The sequence below is a fragment of the Fundulus heteroclitus genome, chromosome 17 (assembly GCF_011125445.2).
Source record: "Fundulus heteroclitus isolate FHET01 chromosome 17, MU-UCD_Fhet_4.1, whole genome shotgun sequence".
NCBI classification, from domain to species: Eukaryota; Metazoa; Chordata; class Actinopteri; order Cyprinodontiformes; family Fundulidae; genus Fundulus; species Fundulus heteroclitus.
In genome coordinates, this window is record NC_046377.1 from 2593260 (window position 1) to 2614301 (window position 21042).

The 21042-nt window shown below is 42.9% G+C and overlaps 1 protein-coding gene across 1 annotated transcript in view; it reads left to right on the forward strand.

The window, feature by feature from the left end:
- slc41a2b (solute carrier family 41 member 2b) overlaps positions 1-16457 on the forward strand; it is a 31813-nt gene extending 15356 nt beyond the window's left edge. Inside the window, exons 9-11 of the mRNA XM_036149013.1 lie at positions 6449-6580; positions 8091-8239; positions 14410-16457. Of these exons, the coding sequence (XP_036004906.1) occupies positions 6449-6580; positions 8091-8239; positions 14410-14595 (467 nt within the window). The 3' untranslated portion in view covers positions 14596-16457. The remainder of the gene's footprint in view (positions 1-6448; positions 6581-8090; positions 8240-14409) is intronic.
- The last annotated feature ends 4585 nt before the right edge of the window (positions 16458-21042 follow it).

Here is a 21042-nt window from a genome sequence, read left to right on the forward strand (position 1 = left end):
CGTAAGTTAATACTACAGTCGTTACATCCTCCCAACCAATCACAACGCAGACCCAGGAATGCTCCGTCAACAAGCTCTTTCCCCCTTCAAAGAGTTCAGAGAACACATGTTCTTTTTTATTATTTTAAAAGCTTGCAGTTTTGGTAAAAAGTTGGAAGAAAAAAGGGTTGAGTTTTAATTCAGTGTTTGTGTGTTCTGTATCTAACAGTAGGTCGCTAAGCAACAGCATAAAATGGTCAGGGCTGCACTTAAAATATATGTTTTGAATTTGTTGATAATTATCCATCTCGATCAATATGATTTCTGTTTTATCGATATGCTTTTTTCCTATATCGTCGAGCCCTATTAATGTATCACTGCATTACTTTCTCTGCCTTCTGCTCACATCTGCTGCCACTTACCTGTGACGATGCGTTCCACTGATTATGAAGAGTTGTTGCTGGTCATTTTATTTTCATCTAGTTCTACTAATACTGTACCACTACCATGACAGTCATTAAAACCAGTAGCCATTTTATCCCCGGCTGACTTACTAAACGTGAGCGAGGCCATAGCCAACGGAGAGAAAATAGACTCAAAATTTGATTTGTAAACTGTGTAAACCTGTTTGTGAGTAGCTTTGATTACTTGTATTTGTAAAACATGATTTGTTACCCCCCAAGAAACAGTTTGTACGTGACTTTGGGTGCTTACAAATGTGTGCTCAAACGCACCACACAGACATAAGAAATTATGAATACAAATGGAACTTTATGGCCATTTCGCATCATTATTTTGCACTGCCAACGTTGCTGAACTTTTATAATCCAGTTAAATTCAAAAGTACACAACTGAACGTTTGCTGCATTTTTGCACCATCATCTTTGCACTGCGAACATGGTTGAACATTCTTCTGCACACTTTTTTTAAAAACTGCTTTTCTCCTGCACTGTTACATTCTTTTCACTGCTGCACTTTATATTTTAACTATTTCAATTGCAATCTCATTACATTGTCATAAGCTGTATGCAACGAAATGTTCTGTATGCACAGAGTGCATACAGAACAACAAAGTTTGTCTAAGTCTAAGACTAAATCAAATGTACACATATATTAAAATTCAACACTTTTTAGACACTTTAATTTATTTTATTTTTTTGCCTTCAGCCTCACTAATGTGATAATTACAGATTCATACGGTCCCTTCTCATGCAAATTGCTAAATACGTTTGCACCAACCGCCTGATCCACGTGGACAAAGCTACATTTACGCATGGATCAGAGTGGTGCGTTTAAATGCTGGCTCTAAGCTGGGTCATTTGAACTTTCTTCTGAGGCTAGGCTTATCTCGTGGCAGTACAACCGCAACGGTGGGGTAACTTTTTTTTTCCACCATGCAATTATATTTGTACGGCTCACAAATGCAATTATGTCTATACAAGTCATTATAAACCATTACAAAGTAAATGCAGGTCTACTTTCTAACAAATGCTGAGATATTCTTTGCCTCTTCATCACAAGTACAGAGGGAGATGACGCTGGGCTCCCAAAAAGATGAGCTCCTCTGGTGGCTTCATCTGGAATAAACACTGAGCCAGTTGTGAAATCTGGAATTTCAACAGAGTTAATATACACATACAGTCGTTTAATTTAGTATATTAACCCCTTAGCGTTTATTTAACAGAGCGTGGCCCTGTTTGTGAGCCTCAGTGGCGAACGCTGTTAACGTTGCCAAAGATTTACTGCACGCCGACTGATATCCGCCCCGTTGTAGCAAAAACAGAGCGGGATGTGAGACGGTCCACGGTGTTGACTCCAAAGTTATTAGAACCTGCTGTTTGCGACAATAAGTCGGAACTCGGCTGCTGTTTTTATGGATTCTCCTCCTCTGGAGCCGTCGTTGAAGGAGGCCTTAATGAAATCTTTCCTTTTCGAGCCGTCTTTATACCCCGCCGATTCGTTTTACACACACCGCTCGGCTACAGAACCGTTTAAATCAAAGCTAAGGAGCCGGAAAAGTCGGCCTGCTGTTGTTTGTCTCCTTTATCGCCGTCCGCTGTTTTAATTAGGGCGGTCCTACACCCCGAGAGCCGAGATGGAGACAAAACTGTTCATACACAAGATGGATGACAGGACACAGAGTCCATTTGTCTTGTGCCTGGGCAGCGGGTCAGTGAGCGATGGCGGATGTTAGAACGGTAAAAGAAGGCCTGATTAGTAATCGCTCCCCCGACGGGTGAAGCGTGGGTAAAAAAACAAACAAACCTAAATGCTCTAGAGGGTAGAAAAGTTACCTAATGAGACTGCAGTTGGCAGGCGGCTGCTTTCTGAGTATCTGCTTCATAAAACTGGACCGGTTCCGTCTTCCCTCGCTTCCATCTCCAGCTGCCGCTGTCTGTGCTTTTGGCACCTTAACAACGAGGGATAAGCTTTTAATTAAGTAGCATCAATGAGAGACTGCTAAAGAGAAGAAGTCTGCTTCTGTCCTGCTTTCCTTAGAGACGTTCTTGGCGTGAAGCAGCCAAAGTCTGATGGGGGGGGAGGTGATGGTGTAGGGGCGGTCTCTTTAGGAATATAATCCTTTTTGTGTTGTAGCAAGTTTTTAAATATCTCTAATTTCCGTCGTTTCATTTCCAAGTGGAGGAACACACTGAGGCTGTTCACTCTGGGTTCTGCTGATTGAAATTCTCTACTGCTTCTGGCCTGAAGAGGGAGAAGAAAAAAAAAAGAAAAGAAAAAAAAAGGATTTCTAAGAAGAAACGGACGCGGCAGAAGGACGGCGTGGGAAGGTCGGCCTTTTAACTGATATCCGTTCTGCCGGTAGAAGTAAAGCACTTAAATGTTTTATGAAAACCTCATGGTCGTTTTAGAAAAAGAACATTTTAGGTTGTTCTTTGTCCATTTGTGATGTCGAAATATCTTTGGAGGATTATTTGCTGGGCGTAACAATGCTTTTGGGCAGTAAATCTTAAACTTTTGGCCACATTTCTGAGGAAAATCCAAATTGATGTCGCTTGTAACTGTGAAAAACCTCTCTGCCAATGCCGATCTGCTTGATTGGGTTGGATGGATGCAGTTAGAAGAAAGCAGACATGCTGGCAATTTAACAATTTATCCAACTTAATAAGCTGTGGCATCTCCTCCTCAAGCTGGTCACTATCTAGCCCATCCCATTCCTCCCCCGCCATTGGAGGGGAGCACGGCAGCGTTGGCCCCTGTGGTACGAGCGGCACGCCAAATCTGACCCGCAGGGTGTTGAGGTCAGGACGGCGGTGGATATTTCCAGGTTTTTGGAGGGTTTTAACTCTGTTGACCCAAGCGGCATTAATAAAAAAAAAAACAATAACCCAGCACAAATCTGTGTTTTTGCCTGAAGAGTTTTTTTTTTTTTCTTTCCAACCTTTCAATATATTGAGTAAAAAAGTCAAACCTTTAATTCTTTGACACATCCCACTGGATTTGACTCCCACGTAAAAAACGTTTTTCAGTACACCGCGGTATGGATACACTGTTTTTCAGGCACCGGTGGTGGCGATGGTCACACATGTTAATTTGCTTTGTTTTCTGTCGGGTGGATCCAATAACAAAAGCCCGCTACCCTGGCTTTGTTTCCGCAGGTGTTGACGCGGGTCGCTGTGGGAACCCTGGGGACTACTTCTACTGCCTGTGACTATAAAGTCATCTAATACTTGCCTTTCTTAGGCTTCTCACGAAATCCTTGTATTATCATGTAGATAAAACTGACTAATCGGGCCTTAATTAGCAGTAAAAAGTTGCTGCTAATAAAACATGCGTACAACCTGTTATTTGGTGGGACGGGGGACTTTGTTTTAGATGCCTTTCTCACAGTCCGGTTGCCTCAGAATGAAGCCCGTTTGCTGTTGCCATGACCCGGATAACCAAGAATAAGCACAGACACGATGCACTTCTTGTTATTCCCATTTTTTTTGTTAGTCAAAGAAATGCATTAGGTTTTAGAAAGCCTCGGATGTGACCGTGTGAACCCTGTAATAGCGCTCATCACGCAGCATACGTGGCTTCCCGGCGGCTCCCCGACACAGCTAGGGCTTTAATCTCTGAGCATCATCTTGACACATTTTGTTTTTTTCTTCGCCTGCCTTGTTTGTTTTGAGATGAAGCCTTTCCCGCGTTCTCTATTACTCACTTCATCCCTCCATCTCGTGTGTTTCTCTAAGCTTTCACAGGTTTTGTTTTTCTCATATTCAGATTGAAAGCGGTGCAGGAGGCTGACATGAGGAGACGTGCAATTGATGTTTGTTAGTAATTATTAGAATTCACTTTTTTTTTTTTTAAACAGCTATTTAAAGGAGGCCACCTTTTTGACCTGTTAGAACATCTTTAACCCATTGTTAAAACTTGGAAGATTACCGTTTACTGAGGATGTGAAGCAACCGACCACTAAAGCCTCGCCTCAAACTGGGACAGGAGCGCTTAACTGTTGTTGTTTTTTTGAGTTTTTTAATAGGCCCATCTTTTTTCTAAAAAATAAACTCATCTTCTTTTGATCAATATGGAGCAGATGAAGTGGCAAAATTGAAATAGACAGAGTGGAATGCCATTTTGCCCGTACAAAGGTCGTTCCACATTTTAGAGCCAGTCGATATTGGTGATTGTGATTTAGCTCTGAGTCCAGTTTCTGATTTTTAGAGCTCAAGTCTGAGATTTGGGGAAAAATGCAGGTTAATATTTGTGAATATTACACTTTAACTGGTTCATGGATAACCAAGAAAAAAAAAAGGGATTTGAAAAGCTCAGTAAAAAAAGAAGAGTTTTTGACATTTTTGGGGCAAGCATGACGACGCCAATATATGGAGCGATAACAGTTTCTTTAATGAAAATTTTTTATTTGGTAAACCTTTTTCTTGTGATAAGGACAAATAGATCTTGAAAACGTAGCTAAAATGTCATCTGGAAACAAAGGGCTAGGCTATATTCCAGGGGCCTTTTAAAACCCTCAGTTCAGCTGAATGAGTATTGATTAGAAACACACAAACTATATGAACCTTCAAAAAAGTTTGACCTCAGCTTTTATAGATATCTACTATATTTCACTTTTAAAGAGCCACCGTTTTATTTTTATTTCCCTCGACTGCAAGTCATTGTAAATTTCAGTGTTTATGGAAATAGAAATATTTGTCGGATTTTCTGCGTTATGGAAATGCAATAAGAACGTTGCTTGAAAACATGCAAAACAACTAACATTTTGTATTAACTTTACATTGGAAAAAAGAAACGCTCAGTTTTTTTTATTTACTGCAGTCCCTCCATCAGATTCTGGGTCTTCCCCAGGGTCTCCTCCCAGTGGCACTAATGCATTCACTATGTTCACGAATATATTCACCTGATTTTCTATAAAGTACCGCTGCAACCAATTACCTTCAAAAGTCCCTTACCTAGTTAAATGAAGTCTTCCTGTGGGAAATCTGTCTCGTGACCCATCAGTATAAACACAGCTTTACTGAAAGGCCCCAGAAGCTGCAGCAGCACTAAGCAAGAGGCATCACACCATGAACACCAAGCAGCTCCCCAGACAAGTCAGGGACAAAGATGTTGAGAAGTACAAGTCAGGGAGGGGTTATTAATTAAGGTTTTGGTGCTTTTGGCAGGGAGGGCTGGTGCCACGTCCGGCTGGAAATAACATGACTATCTCCATAAAGCTTGTGAGCAGAGGGAAGCATGAAATGCTCAGTGCATTTCTAGTAGACGGCAGCGATCACTTGATGAAACCCAGGGCACCAGCGTTATGGCGTGGCACCCAGAACTGTGGAGACTACCCACTAGGCCTCAAGCAGCTTGGATGCAGAGCCTCGCTACTGTTCCTACAAACTCTCGCCCCTGTTTTCTGAAGAAAATACTAAATTTGTTTCCAGCTGAGGAGAAGACGGCAACAAGGACTGGTACGGCTGTAGGCCGTGGCTCTTGAGGCTCGGACTCCAGCTGCAAGCCACGCCTTGTCAATCTGACTCTTGACTGGGATTTGTCTCGCTACCACCTCCAGCTTTGCAGTTCTCCCTGTTGCTTGTGCATGTTTTACCTCCACACTTTTTCCTTCCACTCAACTTTTTGATTATTATGCTTTTATCCTATAATGGACATGCTACATGAATTATTTTGTATTTAGAAACTGTAAAGCAGAAGTAGTATATGAAAAGGTGCAGTCGTGAAAGCTCTGCTTTGTGACAGTAAAGGTCATCAGTCCTTGCTACTGTCAAGTCTTTCTCTCAATAAGGTGCTTTATCACTGCTGCAAGGATGGCTTTGAGAGTAAAATACCTAAAAAATTTTAATGTGTGAAGTATAGGACTGCTGACTGCTGCTTCATGGACCTTTTAGGTATTAGCTTTGCCTTTTAGAAATGTTTTTTTCTCACGGTAGAAGGACAAAGCAAAAAATTGTCATCATTTTCACTACTTTTTTTTTTTATTGATCATATAACTCCTTATGTGCAGGCATTGGTGGAAACCTTGTGGCCATTCAGTCCAGCAGGATTTCCACCCACTTGCATTTCCACTGCGCTCCTGGAGAAGTTCCTGACGAGGCCAAGGGCTGCTACTACCCCTGCCGTACATTCTGTGGCACAGGTCAGTCCCATCACGCGACCTTGTCCTTAAGGCACTCAACCGGGAACAAGTTTCTTATGCTCATGTTGAGGCGGCAGCAAATTTGCAGAGTGTTTTTAGAGCTGGCACAGATTTATAGGGGACATATGCAAGATCCACTTTTTAGCCCTTAAACACGTTTTGTTGTCTACTTGGAGCCTCTAGGGTGACGTTCCTACTCCAGTTCTTAATGTGCAATCCTGATTTTTTTTTTTTCTGAAATCTCATTATCTTTTGTCCCGAACTGACCCGCATGCGCAAAAGAACAATATAAATGACTTCACGCAGCCTGCTTTGGTCCAGCAAACATGGAAGAAATGGGTCTGAGGTGTAACATCCCGCTGTCCCTCCACCGAGCAGTGCTGTGGCAGCTGCCGTCTGTTGCTAACGCTAACTGCTATCACCTCCATCCGCTGCTGGCGTAAATTTAGCATGATTCAGACATTTTGTGCGCTTTAACATAAAACAGGTGTTCCAAAACTAGAGACTGTGGAACACTGCTTACACCTTGTGGGGACCTAATTTACTCCTTTTAGGACACGGCTCACACATTTTGACTGCTCTAAAACAAGGGGGGTGTCCAAAAAAGAGCAGGACATTGAAGGTAACGTCAAATCCGCCATGGTGGTTCCCACTGGAGTCACATTCCAAAAAGATCAGATAGGAATTGGATTCAGGACCACGTATGTAAGTGGCTCAAATGTGACTTGAAGAGATCAGATTTGGTCAGATTTAGATTTAAAGAGACGGCCCCAAAACAAGTCGTCACTATTCTGCGTCCTGCTATCCAGAAGCGGGAAGAAAGACGACACCCATAGCGGACTACAACGAGGAGAGCAGTCAATGGAGAGAAAGCTCCGGTTAGAAAAGAAAGGAGATCACATACAAGTCGCATATATTTGGAAATGTGAACGGACACGCAAAAAAATCCGATTTCACAAAAAAAATCGGAATTGAGCATCAAGACCTGCAGTGTGAACGTAGCCTTTGGCCCCTCCGAAGATTCTCATTGTGGAGAAACATCTCAGCCTTTTTCTCTTTTTTTGGCTTGTCCATGTGGGAGGCTCTAAAATTTCTGCCATGATCAGCGGGATTTTGGAACAGGGGCTTCTCTCTTGTTTTGTTGGCAGCGTTTTTAGCCTATGGTGAATTAAAACTGCTGTGGACAGATTGTGTTGCAGCAGTTGTTCTAGACTTTTTATTGCTTAATCCTGACGTTTCAGAAATCTAAAGCACCGTTTTGCCCCAAACCAGGGAATTTACCCCTTCAATTAAACTGCAATGCCTCGCAGTTGTGGAGATAGAAATCAAAGGACATTGTTTGCCGAAGAAGAGAAGAGAATCATGGTCTTTGTGTACGTTGTACAGCATCGTTTCACTATAACATCGCTGAAGTTCAGGACTCCTGGTGCATCAGGTGGACTGGCCGCGAAGAATCTGCCCCCCCACGTTGAACATTAACCCTGCCTTCTTCCTACTTGTGTTCTTTCAGGAGCCAATCACCGCTCAGCTCAGGTGCTGCTGCTTTTAGTGGTCCCCGGCCACCTGATCTTCCTGTACACCATCCACCTGATGAAGAGCGGCCACACCACGCTGACCCCCATCTTCATGTCTGTCTACCTGGCTGCTGCTCTGCTGCAGGTGAGGAGGAGGATGAGTCCCATGGGATTCCATCGTTGCAAAGTATGCAACGGCAACCGCGATCGACAGAAATAAAATCTAAGGTTTAAGTAACATTCCTCCTAGTGGGCAGATTGGATCAGGTACTCGTTTTCATCCGTTTGATCGTACCTGGGTCCTTCAGGTTGGATACCCAGTATAAAACCAACTGACTGTGTATAGAATGCATCTGGGCGCAGGACAGGGCCATCTACTGGAACAGGCTGATGGAGCCATTAGCTCCATGCAGAGATCCACCGCTAATGATGCTAATCACCCTGAAACACGGTGGTGGCACCGCCATGCTGATGCAAAATCCTTCCATCCGACCCAACTCAGTCTAAGATCTTAGCAAAGAAGAATAGGCGAACATTTCTACCTCTACATGCTGTCCGGTAGACAGGAACTAAATACTAATCTACGGGAGACTGTTTAGATTTGTATTGGAGCTTTCAATCATCAAATCATTTTTCTTCCATTTCACAATCATGAGCTCTCTGTCATGTTCCGTCAACTAAAATCCTGACAAAAATACCTGCATGTCTGTAGTCATTGCATGTTTGAATATAAAATCGGGATCCTAAAATATAGGATCCTGACATCCTCTTCACTAAGAGCAGTGAAGTGTTGATGGTGGATTCTGCGAGTTTTTTAGCCCTTTGTGGATTACATATTTATATAATATGAGGGAAGTTGTGCACAATGTGCAAGAAAACAAAATTGTCTCTTGGCTAAAGAGACAATTCAAGCCAGGGTCATAGATAGTGGTGTTTGGTCATTAACCTCAATGTTTTTTTTTTCCAAATCCAACATTGTTTTCACAAAATAATTTTTTTGGTGTTTTTCTTTCAACAAAAAACAAATCCTGCCTAAATCATTGCTATAATGTTGGGATTCAGAACCAAGCGAATGATGACGATGCTAAGTAAAACTGCCGATCTCTCAAAGAAAGATGGTGCAACTGAAGTAGACCCGAGGACAACGAACCATCTTAAAAAGATGGGAGTACAGGTGCTGGCAGGTTTGATGGTCTTGTGCATGCGCAGTTATTCGAAAAGAGTCTTGGCCATTTCTTACTTGCATTTCCAGAAAAAAAACCCAGACTCCTTTTTTTTATTTTTTTATTTTTTTCTGGTCTTTCAGGAGTTCATTAATGTTATTCGGCAACAGACATTCACGGCTATGTTACCTCGATGCAGTGAAGCCGTTGTGCTGAGGATTACCCAGAATCCCTAGCTACTTGCACTACTGACTGCCGGCACAGAACAAACAGCAGATGGTGCTGTTGTCCCTTTTAGCAGGACTTACCAACTGTGTAACAACCTCATTCCTTCACGCCCCCCCTAGTGTGAGGACCGATGTAATATACAAGTACCTCTCTGGATAAAAACAACTTTATTGGGGACAAACTGCTCTTTAGGTCTTAAGGTCTGCGGCTTTAGACTGTGCAGAAGGACTCTGGTTTGGTTTTGGCAGCAGTTTGGATAATTACAGCCAAGACAGCTAAATTATGAATGACCGCTTTTACTTATTCAGGTTGACTGTGATCCGCGGCTGTGTTTGGAATGCTAAGAGTCGGTCTGCGCTGTTTTTGGTTGCGTGCGTGTCGAGCTCTCGCGCTGACCCGCTGTGCCCCTGCATCTTTAAAGCGCAGACGGCAGATTAGGATGTCATTCAGGCCCGCAGAGGAGCCGCGGACTTCACAAATCAATTAGCCCTGTCACCGGCAGAGCTGACGGAACATCAGATGGCTGAGACGAGGTGGGGGCGGGTTTAAAAAAAAAAAAAAAAAAAAGGAGTTTGCATTCAGGCCGTTTGACATTGCAGCCTTTATAAAAACCAAACCCGGAATATTGATCAGCTCGCTCATTAAATTCAGGAGCTGAATTCTGCTTTGAATCTGGCTGCCCTGCTTAAAAGCAACGGCATTATTACTGTTTGGGGGGGGAGTGGGGGGGACCTAATGTATGCAGCACAATTGAATCTGCTTCGTCATCAGTGTATTTATGCAGACACGGACAAAACAACAACACTCATTAGTGGACCGAATGCAGCCTACTCCACGGTTTTAAACAGGACGCTGCAGGTTGGGATGTCTGGATGTTCTCCGCCCTGGACTCAGAACTGGGTTGTTGATGCATGAATCAAACATTTCATTCGCAAAATGAATCATAGCACACCTCAGACAAGGGTTAATTAGTTAGGCTTAACTAGGCCAATTAGTTCAAGCTAGAAAATATGACTTTTTCCATTTTTTCACCAGAGAATATCATAGATGTGCAGCTTAATTATTAAAAACTGTCCTTTTTGCCTAAAACAGCTCTTAAGTGTTTTTCCACACTTTCAAGGCATTTCATGCTTGCTCCTATTTTACAGTTATTTCAGAAAAGCAGCTTCATATTCATATGCAGGATAACAGCAGGAAGAAACTTTTTTATGAAAATGTATAGTTAAATGTCTCGTTTTAATTAAAAGCAAATCAAAAACTATAACTGTTTTCCCTGTTTACTTTAACTGTTGTTCTTCACGACGCAGCTGCTGATGATTTTAACATGAATAGAATATTGGTGTTTTAAAGAAACCAGATTGATTTGAGAAAGCCACTTAACTAAATGATTAGTTTATTTTAGGTAAATCTTCAATTCCAGCCAATAATAATAAAAAAAAAACTTTAATTTTTGATGTGTTTATTATACAATGTGTATCTAGATGTTACATGTCCTATTAAAAAAGCTTTGCCATGTTTAGCACAGGTAATTTAGTTTTATTTGCATTAGTCTACCGCTGTTGTGGTCCAGCTAATGCACTGCTAGTAATCAATTACCCCACAGTTTGGACATATACCAGCTTTCCCAAAACTCTCCCTTCACAGTAACTTCTCATTCACTACAGATCCTGTTATTTTCACTGACCTAAAAATCGGCTCTTGTATTCTATTTTCCCTTTATTTCACGTCGTCATATTTTTACAGACCTCCAAAAACCTTCCAAATAAAAGAAGCTTGGGCTAAAAGTACCTAAATGTTTCTTTTACTGCCGGTTTCAATCAATCAATCAGTCAATCAATCAATCATCCCAGCAATAAAGGAAAGCTGCGCTTTCCACAGTTCTGATAATGTCCCATTTAAAGTGAAAGCCATGTAAAACTAGACAATTGTTCAAAACGTTCATGTAAAATAGACCAAAGCAGCCATGGTCACTCATAGACACGGCTTTCAGCTGAAGCACTCCTAATTCGTCCGCATATCGAGGCATTAACTCAGATGAAGTAGAGCAGAGAGTGTGACCAACATCAGTGTCTGACCTCACAAATGTGCTTCTAGAAGAAAGGCCATATTTCCCATAATCGCACTCCTACACCTTCAGCGTTCCCAGAAGGCTTTTTTTATATTTTCAGTTGGATGTTTCACGTTCATGTGTCATTAAGGTATTGTTCCCTGCGGGTCAGGGGTCTGTCTTTGCCTCAAGCAGAGAGCTTTGGGGGTCTTGTTCCCATGTAATGGTAGGAAGGAGCCAGGATGGCATTTTACCGGTACCAGAGGAATGGCAGTTACCACATCAGCGATTTATCACTTGAAGCTTATGCCAAACGTTTTAAAGGCTTCCAATGAAAGAACAGCTCTGAAAGATAAATGTCTGCATTCATCCCAAGTTGGCTGGACGGCCTTTTCACTGGCTTCTTACCAGACTTCAGTTAATACAGTATGCAGCTGCCCTATCCTCGCAGGTACCAAGAAATCTGAACATATCACTGCACTTCTTAGATCTCTGCCCTCATTGTGTATTTATGTTTTCTTACCACCGGGGTAATTATAGAAGCTACCACAAAGGCGCAGCCCCCTTTTCTGAAGCAGGGTGGTTTAAAAAGGGCCTCCACCGACAGAGAAAGGAAAAAAGGAAACTGACTCACCCACACTTTTTTTTTTTTTTTTTTTTTTTAAAGCCCGACAGATTTTTTTTTTACGTTTTTAAAATGCTTTCATGGCATCATAGCGAAGCAGTCACTGGGCTGGACAGAGCGGGACATTATTTCATATCAGGTCACTGAAACGCCTTTATCTTTTAAGCCATGAAAAGCTGTCGGCGTACCCGGAGCCCCCGTGTTCTGGCACAGAGACATCCATCCTTACCGTCAATTCTCCCCGCCATTTGACGCCTTCATCCCGGCGTGTTTTCCGCACGGCGGTGTTGATCACCGACAGAGCCGCTTTTTTGTTTTGATAATTATGCCGCCCCACCCCTCGACAGCTCATTTCCTTTTAATTTATAGACCTGTCCTTATCTTTTAATAGACTTCCCTTTGTTCCCCCGTCGCCATCATCCCTCCTTGTGCGGAAACCTAAATAATGAGCAACGGTAATCATAACTCCGCTCTCGGTCTGCCCTAAACTATCTCAGTTTCAGGTGTCCGTGCTATTCTGGGCCGCATTTGAAACGCTGATGCCAGCGTCAACAGCAGCATAGTCGGAGCTTTGAATTAGCAAGTTATTTGTCGTTCATTAGGGTATCCATGAACTAATAAACCTACAATTAAAAGATTAATTAAAAGGCGAAATAAATGCTACAAGTTAACAACTGGACGTCTAACTCTGCTGGAAATGAAAGTCATTGAAAATGTTTGATCATTTTTAATATATAAAAAAAAAATGTACATCAGTTCCACAGACTCTTTTGTGTGGTTTGCTGGATATTGCTGAGCCTCTTTCTGTTTACTCTGAGCACTTTTGCTGGATCATGGTGCTGTGAGAGTCCTTTTAAACGAACAGGGGTCGGCCCCAGTGGGACTTTCTAGCCAATCGATGCGGTCTTCAAATCTGTCCTGTAACAAGCAGGAAGCCAATGGTCAGGCCTGCTCCTCTCATTGGTCGGACGGTAGCGCTTTGTAACAGCTCCAGGTGACAACAGATGATTGGTCTAAACCACAGGTGTCAAACTAAAGGCCCGCGGGCCGAATCCGGCCCGTTAAGGTAAATTATCCGGCCCTCAAGAGCCAAAAAAAAAAAAGGTATATAATGTCATAAAGTAAAGGTATATATCCTTTTAAAGTGTATAAAGTGGCTAAAGCTGTGCCTTCTGTAAGTGTAACTCACCCCAATATCAACTTTTCTTGCAGATAAACTGTATAAATTGGGCCTTAAGGTTGCTACTTTTATGTTACTGTGCATTTTTTATACTTCTATGTGAACTGGAATGAAATTATGAAATGAAAAGTATCGTCTATACACGTGCTACCGGCCCTTTTAATGACTTCATGATGCCAAAGTGGCCCCATATAGAAATGAGTTTGACACCCCTGGTCTAAACGTTCGCTTAAGGAACTGCTAAACTAAACTAACTAAAAATGTAAAAAAAAAAATGCTAGAGTACATTTTGGAGGGAAATAAGGCTTAGCGTTTTGCAAAACGTCTCAGTCGGCAGGGCGAACAAAAAGAACATATTTGGAGTCACCCCGTTCAAACTAAATATTTTCTATTTAGTTTCTATTATGTCAAGAAAGTTTAAGTTCAGCCAGTTAAAGACTGTAAAACAGTTCTTGAAGGCTTAATTTTCGGCGGGTCTTCCTAGTAATCTTATGTTTTGATATTAAGGATGCGGTCCAATGGCTGTTTGGGAAAGCATTTGTTCTGACAACCTTCTATCATACTTGAGCTTCAGTGGCGTCTTGTGCGGAATAAACATGGAAGCAAGTTGCTGCGCCCCTCACTGGCAAGGCATAGGTATTACAGCACCTATTACGGCTCCTCAGGCTTGGTGCGGTTTCATCTTTTCTCTCCAACGGCTCTGTGCAGGTGCAGTATTCGCCTCTGTGTGGATGTAGCCTAAATTACCCACTCTGATGCTAATAAGGTGATTTATAAAAACGATTTGCTGCACTAGATTTTTTATTTAGGGACATCAGATTAGAAGGGGCTGGCTACATATCTATGCCGCACTTTTTAGATTTTACGTTGGTAACGATATTGAAAACCTGGTATCATTTCCCTCCACTTCAACGACGCACTTGTGTGGGTTGGCTTTTTATGTAAAACCCACGGATGTTGGCGGTTGTAAACCAAAAAAAAAAAAGACAAGGGGTGTGAATAAAGGTTTGTTACGTGGGTTGGCAGAGCGTGTTGTCTCGTGTCATTAAGGTTCTCCATGTTCCTCCTCCAGGTGCTGCTGCTGCTGTGCATATCAGACTGGATGGTTCATTCCATGTGGCGGAGCGGCAAAGACCCCGACAGTTTCTCCATCCCTTACCTGACCGCTCTGGGGGATCTGCTGGGCACGGCGCTGCTGGCGCTCAGCTTCCACTTCCTGTGGCTCATAGGAGACCAGGACAGCGACGTGGGGGACTGAGCCGGCCGTTCGGGAGACCGTCAGCAGCGAAGACTGGAACCCCCAGCTCTCCCGCCCCCCTCAGGCTCTGATGGACCGTCGGTGCTTTCTGTCGCGACCAGCACATTCTTCCGCTTCACACTTTTGGATGAACCTTTAACTTCTACATCTGATACACAGACTAATCTCAACGTATGCCTTGTTTTCTTACATAGAGAACGCTGCGTATTCTAAGACTGTTTTTTTTTTTTTTTTTTTTTTGTGTGCAGCCATTCTAATCTGCATCTTTTATACCAAAGCGTTTGTGTTTTATTCTGCTGGGTTTGTCTAGAGGAGAGGGAAACATCTGCCACCTTCTCTTTAAGGATCTGTATATGGTTTGGTAAATGTATTTTGGGGATTTCGTTCGCACAGCACAAATTGGCTCCCTGTGAAAAAACCAGCACAGCAGCGGTCGAATGACAAAGTTCGAACTTTGGAGCGCCAACCCTGAACAGGACGGGTGGAAGTGGGACAGACGCGTACTTGTCGGGGCTCAAGCTAACATCTGCCTTTAAGGCGATTTCACCACAAACTGAATACATTCAGGAAACACAAAATCTCCTTTTTGCACAGGTCCATCTCACCGTCTCTTTGTGTTAAAACTTTCCGACGAGATGTCAGGACCGGGTTGTGGCGGCCGCAGCTCTCTCCAGCGGTACGAAGCACAGAATAATAAAGCGCTGCCCTTCCCCCACCTGTTGCTGAGCACTGCTGCTCAGCTGGCTCAAAAAAGGATCCATGCATTTATTTTTTTTCTCACACTTGCAAAAAATGGGGGCTAGTGGCTGTTTGGAGGTATTCCTGTTTGTAAAAACAGCAAAGATGGCGTCCCCGCTGTTGTTTCGGGTCACACTGCCGCCGGTTAGCTGCGAGCCGTTTAGTGTCTAAGCCGTCGGACGTGCGATACGGCTTGTTTTGATGCAGCGATGACGCCATTTTACCCGAGGTTATCATGATGGCAGATAACAAATAACACCAGGACCAAAAAGGTTTGCTCAGTTTCATTTATTAAACTATCATTTAGCATTGATGCACATATGTAGCCAACCGATAAAGACCCAGGGGAAGGAGCCTGTGACACGACCAGCTGTTTCTCTCCATAAACCCTGTTTATGCTTTCCTCAATTAGATCTGTTTTATTTTTGTGGATCGTTTACAAGAACTACACAAGTCTAGGGGAGATTTCTGGAAGACGATTGCTTAACTTACCCACAGTGACTCTCAGGAGTTGACACGGCCCCTTCCTGAAATGCCAGTCTTATTGATGTAAAAAGAAAAGGGTTAATTATTTTCAAGCTTTTTTGACAAATAATGTGACATTATAAAAAGAAAAGAAGAAATGATTATAAGAAAAAGCCTCAATAACCTGTTGGCATAGGTTGGTACACCTTTAACTCACCCTTTTGAAGCACCTCTTGATTTTTTTTTTTAGTTTAGTTGTGAAAAGGTCACAGTAAAGGTGTGGGGAAAGGGTGCTGGAAGGATTTATCAGGGCGTCATCTTATTACATCACCAAAACCGGGCATTGTAAACGTTGGTTGAATGCCGGGGACTCTCGTCAACTTCTTAACGTGCCTCTAGAGATTCACCGGTTTAACACGGTGTTCTCCCTGCTATCAATGCAATCTTCTTTCTACTGCATTTTGTCTGTTTGAAATGACTCGCTGCGTTAATTATAGTGAGTACGAAGTCGATAAAGCTGCTGGTCCTGACTGTTTGACTGTCTGTTATTTTTATTTCATTCTGGGATGACTAACGCAAGTCTGTGCAATCCTGTTCTCCCCTTCTCGCTCATCTGGACCTAAATATTTCAAAATAAATGCTACTAATTTGAAAAGTGACTCGTTTCTGGGTAATTTTACTTCAAACATGCGGTAATGAGGAAGGCAGCCTCTTATCTCCATGATCAAATGGTTTGGACCCGTTTATGTCCTGGAGGAGGGAAGCATCTTGAGGATTCTTCGAGCGGCGGCAGCTGAAGACGGGAATAATGAGCGTTTCTTTCCCGTCTGTTTTTCTAAATTAGCTCCTCCATGTGTGATGTATGCTCTTTGATGGTCTCCATGACGACGCGACCAGGCAGTTTTCATCCTCTTCGTCTCGTGACCTCGGTTTTAGGGGAAGAATTGGGCACGGACGTCCACTTTTGTAGACGTATAGTTGTTTTCGGGTCCAGTTGCTCCGTGTTATACCAGCAAACATGAGGTTCTCTTTATTCCATCTGAGGTTAGATCTCGATCTGCGCCATTATCTGTACTCACAAGTGTTCCAGAATCAAATATCTGTCAAACAACTAAAGCTTGGAGGAATCGGATCAGCAGAATCCAGATTTTCAAGTTCTGGTCGAGGTGGCTGGAGAGTGGAAAACTGCGCCTTCTATAAGCTGTAGGGAAATCCCTGATAAAAAGAACCACAAATACCCCTGTCCTGACTTATTTACCTTGGTTCATCCGGGCTTTTATGCGTCTGACATGTCTCCAGCCTAAATCAATTGTCCACCTTACTGATTTTGTCTGATTTTTGCTTTATTGTCACCCTTGATTTGTTTTAGAAGAAAAACTATTTTTTGTTTTCAATATCAGACAAAAATAACCTGGACAAATACAGAAAGAACTTTTCAAAAGATGATTTGATTTGTTAAGGTGAAAAGCCGTGCATGCAAACTGGTTCTACGTGGAAAACGCAATGCCCTCCCAGACCTTTAAAACTGCTTTAAAAATAATTTTATTTGTTACATTTTCATGCAGGATCTAAACAATAAAGTTGCATTTTCCCCCCTTAATATTTGAAATCATTTGAAAACGCCTTCTTGTACTCACCTAAGTTGTTCATAATTTGAATTTGTCTAAAAAGAAAAAGCATAGGCTACAGCAAAAGATCAATGAATGGGTGTTTTATAAGTCAAAGCATATCTAAAATAAAGAGAACTGGACCAGGAACTGAGCTCTGTTGATCCCTGATCATCATATACAACTGGAGACTAAACTATTTTGGCCGGCATTATTCCTCTGCTCCTACATGATGCTCTCTTGTGTCTTGTCTTACCTTGCAGAAGTAATATTAATAGAAAAGACATCAATCGAATTTGCATCTAATTTTAGAACGATGCTTCTTTGACACCCCAAACTCGACGGAGTTTAACTTTGCAGCGACGCAAAGACAGCAATCCCTATGAAACCAGCAGATTGATGCAGCTCCCACCACCGACCTTTGCATCTTGATGCTGCTTTGAAAATGGCTTTTCTCAAGTGTGAGCACACCCTGAGTACAGCAGTGCACCTTGGGGAGCGTCTAGACGGCTCGCCCACTGCAGAAATGCTCTGTACGCACAAGTTTCATTAGGCCAACGTTCTGCAGTGACCTAGTCGGGACCTGAGGGGATGGTAAAACTTAATCATCCCCCCTGCTCCCCTCCACTGCTGCTGCTGCCATGGCCGTTGCAGAAACAGCCACCTTCCAGATGATTAATGCGAAGCCCTCGGTAGGAATGGGAATCTGGGGGGGTCTGGCAGTAGCAAGGAGTCTCCTTATGAAACCGCCGGGCATGGCCCCTGTGGGGCTGCAGGGAACAATAGATGCTTCAGGTACAACATAATTAGAAACAGATTTCTCCAGAGGTTCCCGGGCTGCTGTCAGTCAAGCTCAGAGCCTCAGACACATGTACAGGTGTTGGCCGTAAAGAAAACGCAGAGGGGAATGTGTGAGCGCCGTTAAAAAGCTACGTGTTTTAGCATCGGTGGGGATAAATAAGCTGTCGCGGAGGTGTCCGAGTGAGTGGTGACGCGTGTGCTAACGGTAAAGCAAGGTGTCGATAGGATGATGGACGCTGAGCGTGGGTTCAGCTAGGAGACCCTCAGTAACTCTGGAGGAGCCGCAGAGACCCACGGCTCAGGTGGGAGAATGCTTTCACAGAGCAACTGTCCATTCAACAAACGTGGTGTTTTTTTAGAGACTGCATGCACAATGCATACTTTCTCTGTGTGTTTTAAGACAGGATAGACAAAGTGCTTATTTTGTTTCACAACACCGTAGCTGACTACTCTGGCTGTCAGGTGTTCGTTGTGTTCATCAGAGAGACAGACCGGGGAATAAAAACTGTCTCTGCGGCGGCTGTTTTTTTTTGTTGAAAATATAACTCTGTAGTGCGCGCCCTAAAGGTAAGGGTCGAAACAATTTGTGTGCAGGATGTGTGGGCTCTGCAGAGATGTTCACTGACCTTCTGACCCGAGACCTGGATGGAGGGAAGGTGAGCCCTGGTGATCCTCTCTCTAGAGGCCTGATCGTTCGGCCTGCGGAGTGGAAATATACAGGACTGTCTCAGAAAATTAGAATATTGTGATAAAGTTCTTTATTTTCTGTAATGCAATTAAAATTAAGAAAACTCAAAAATCCTATCTCAAAATATTAGAATATTTCCCCAGACCAAGTAAAAAAATATATATATAACAGCAAAACAAAATCAAACATTTGAAAATGTCCATTAATGCCCTCAGTACTTGGTTGGGAATCCTTTTGCACAGATTACTGCATCAATGCGGCGTGGCATGGAGGCAATCAGCCTGTGGCATTGCTGAGGTGTTATGGACGCCCAGGATGCTTCAATAGCGGCCTTTAGCTCATTTGCATTGTTGGCTCTGGTGTCTTTCAGCTTCTTCTTCACAATAGCCCACAAATTCTCTATGGGGTTCAGGTCAGGGGAATTGGCAGGCCAATCAAGGACAGTAATGCCATGGTCAGTACACCAGTTACTGTGAGAATCTGATGTCGTCTCTTAACCACTACCATACTTGGGATTTAGTTTACTGAACCAAGCTGAGTGTTTTTCAAGGCTCAGGAAAGCCTGCAGTGTTTCCAGTTAATTAGACGATTCATGTGATTAGTTGAATAGCCTACTAGTATACTTTTTCACGATATTCTAATATTTTGAGATAGGATATTTGGGTTTCTTAAGCTGTAAGCCATAATCAGCCATATTAAAACAATAAAAGGCTTGTGATATTTCAGTTGATTTGTAATGAATCCAGAATGTATGACATTTCATGTTTTTTAATTGCAGAAAATCAATGACCCAACCTTTGCTGTCCTGGGTCGTCAGAAGCTATTGCTTGGTGTGCAACTGTCAAAACATTTACAGAAAGGACCGAACGAAAGTCCGGTTTGCTCCGATTACTGTTTGCTGTTGCGATGACCCGGACAACTGAGAATATGCGCAGGCATAGGCACACAAGATTTGAAACGTACACTTGTGGTTGTAATGTCTCCAAACAGGAAAAGGTTAGAGCAGTATTCTGCGGGTTATTGTTAAAACAGGAGGTCCGGTACCGTCCGACTCCAGTTAATCATTCAACTGTTGCTCTTCTGCTTTCCTTTGAACCACCGGGGCGTACAGTGTTAAAGATTCCTCCTCTTGATGCTTGGTGACATTTTCATGGCGGCACTAACCTTCAAAATGCAAAATGTCTGACATGTGAGTGCAACGATTTGCCTTAATTGGATTCATCTCGCTCTCAACTCAAAATGTCACGGTCTGAATTAATTACTGGGTACTTTATGGTCCTGATGAACCATCAGTCAGATGTCCCCGTTTGCAAATTTTCCGCTCAGCGCAACCTAATTAATTAACAGTACTTTATGTGTAACATACAAAGCCTTATCTACGCTCACCAGCTACTGGACTAGATCATTGCTTGTTAGCACGAAACTTAAATCAGCCAATCGGGCAGAAGTGACTTTATGCATTTAGGCATCTACAAGTGGTGAAGTTCAAGCTCCACGTCAGAATAGGGAGGAAAGGAGATTAAAGCAACTTTGAATGCGGCATTGCTGCAGTGTTGCCTTGCATCAGGATGGTCCTGGGTTCAAATCCTGACCCGGGATCGTTCTGCACCCGTTGCACGTTCTCTCTACGCACGAGCGGGTTCGCTCCCAGGACTCGGGTTCATTTCTGGTCTTTTCCCTCAACAGTTGCCACGGTGAACCTAAATGAAAAGGCATCAACGACGTTCGGCTCATTCCAGTCGTGGGAAGCTGATGATGCGGAAAATTATGTTTCCAGATATATTGATTGCAGCACGGGTTAGCCTTTACTGAGGCCGTGTTATTCTAATGGACACGCTTTGTTATGCTGGCGTCATGTGCTTCGCAGCATCACGCTGTGATTTGCTGCTGTATATAAATTAGCCTCTCACCTCGCGGTGAGGTTATCCACTGTGGGTCAGATGTGCCATTCACTGGGTGAAGATGTATATGTCTTTCTAGAGTACGAATTCAGAACTGTTACTCTGAGTTTACTTTAGTGCCATGCTGAGGAGTGACTACTCAGTCAGAGGAACAGGTTGTGGTCAGGGCTGTACGATTTAGACAAAAATCCAAATTGTGATATATTTGGACCATAATTGCAGTTTAATTTAGACTTTTCTGTGCATT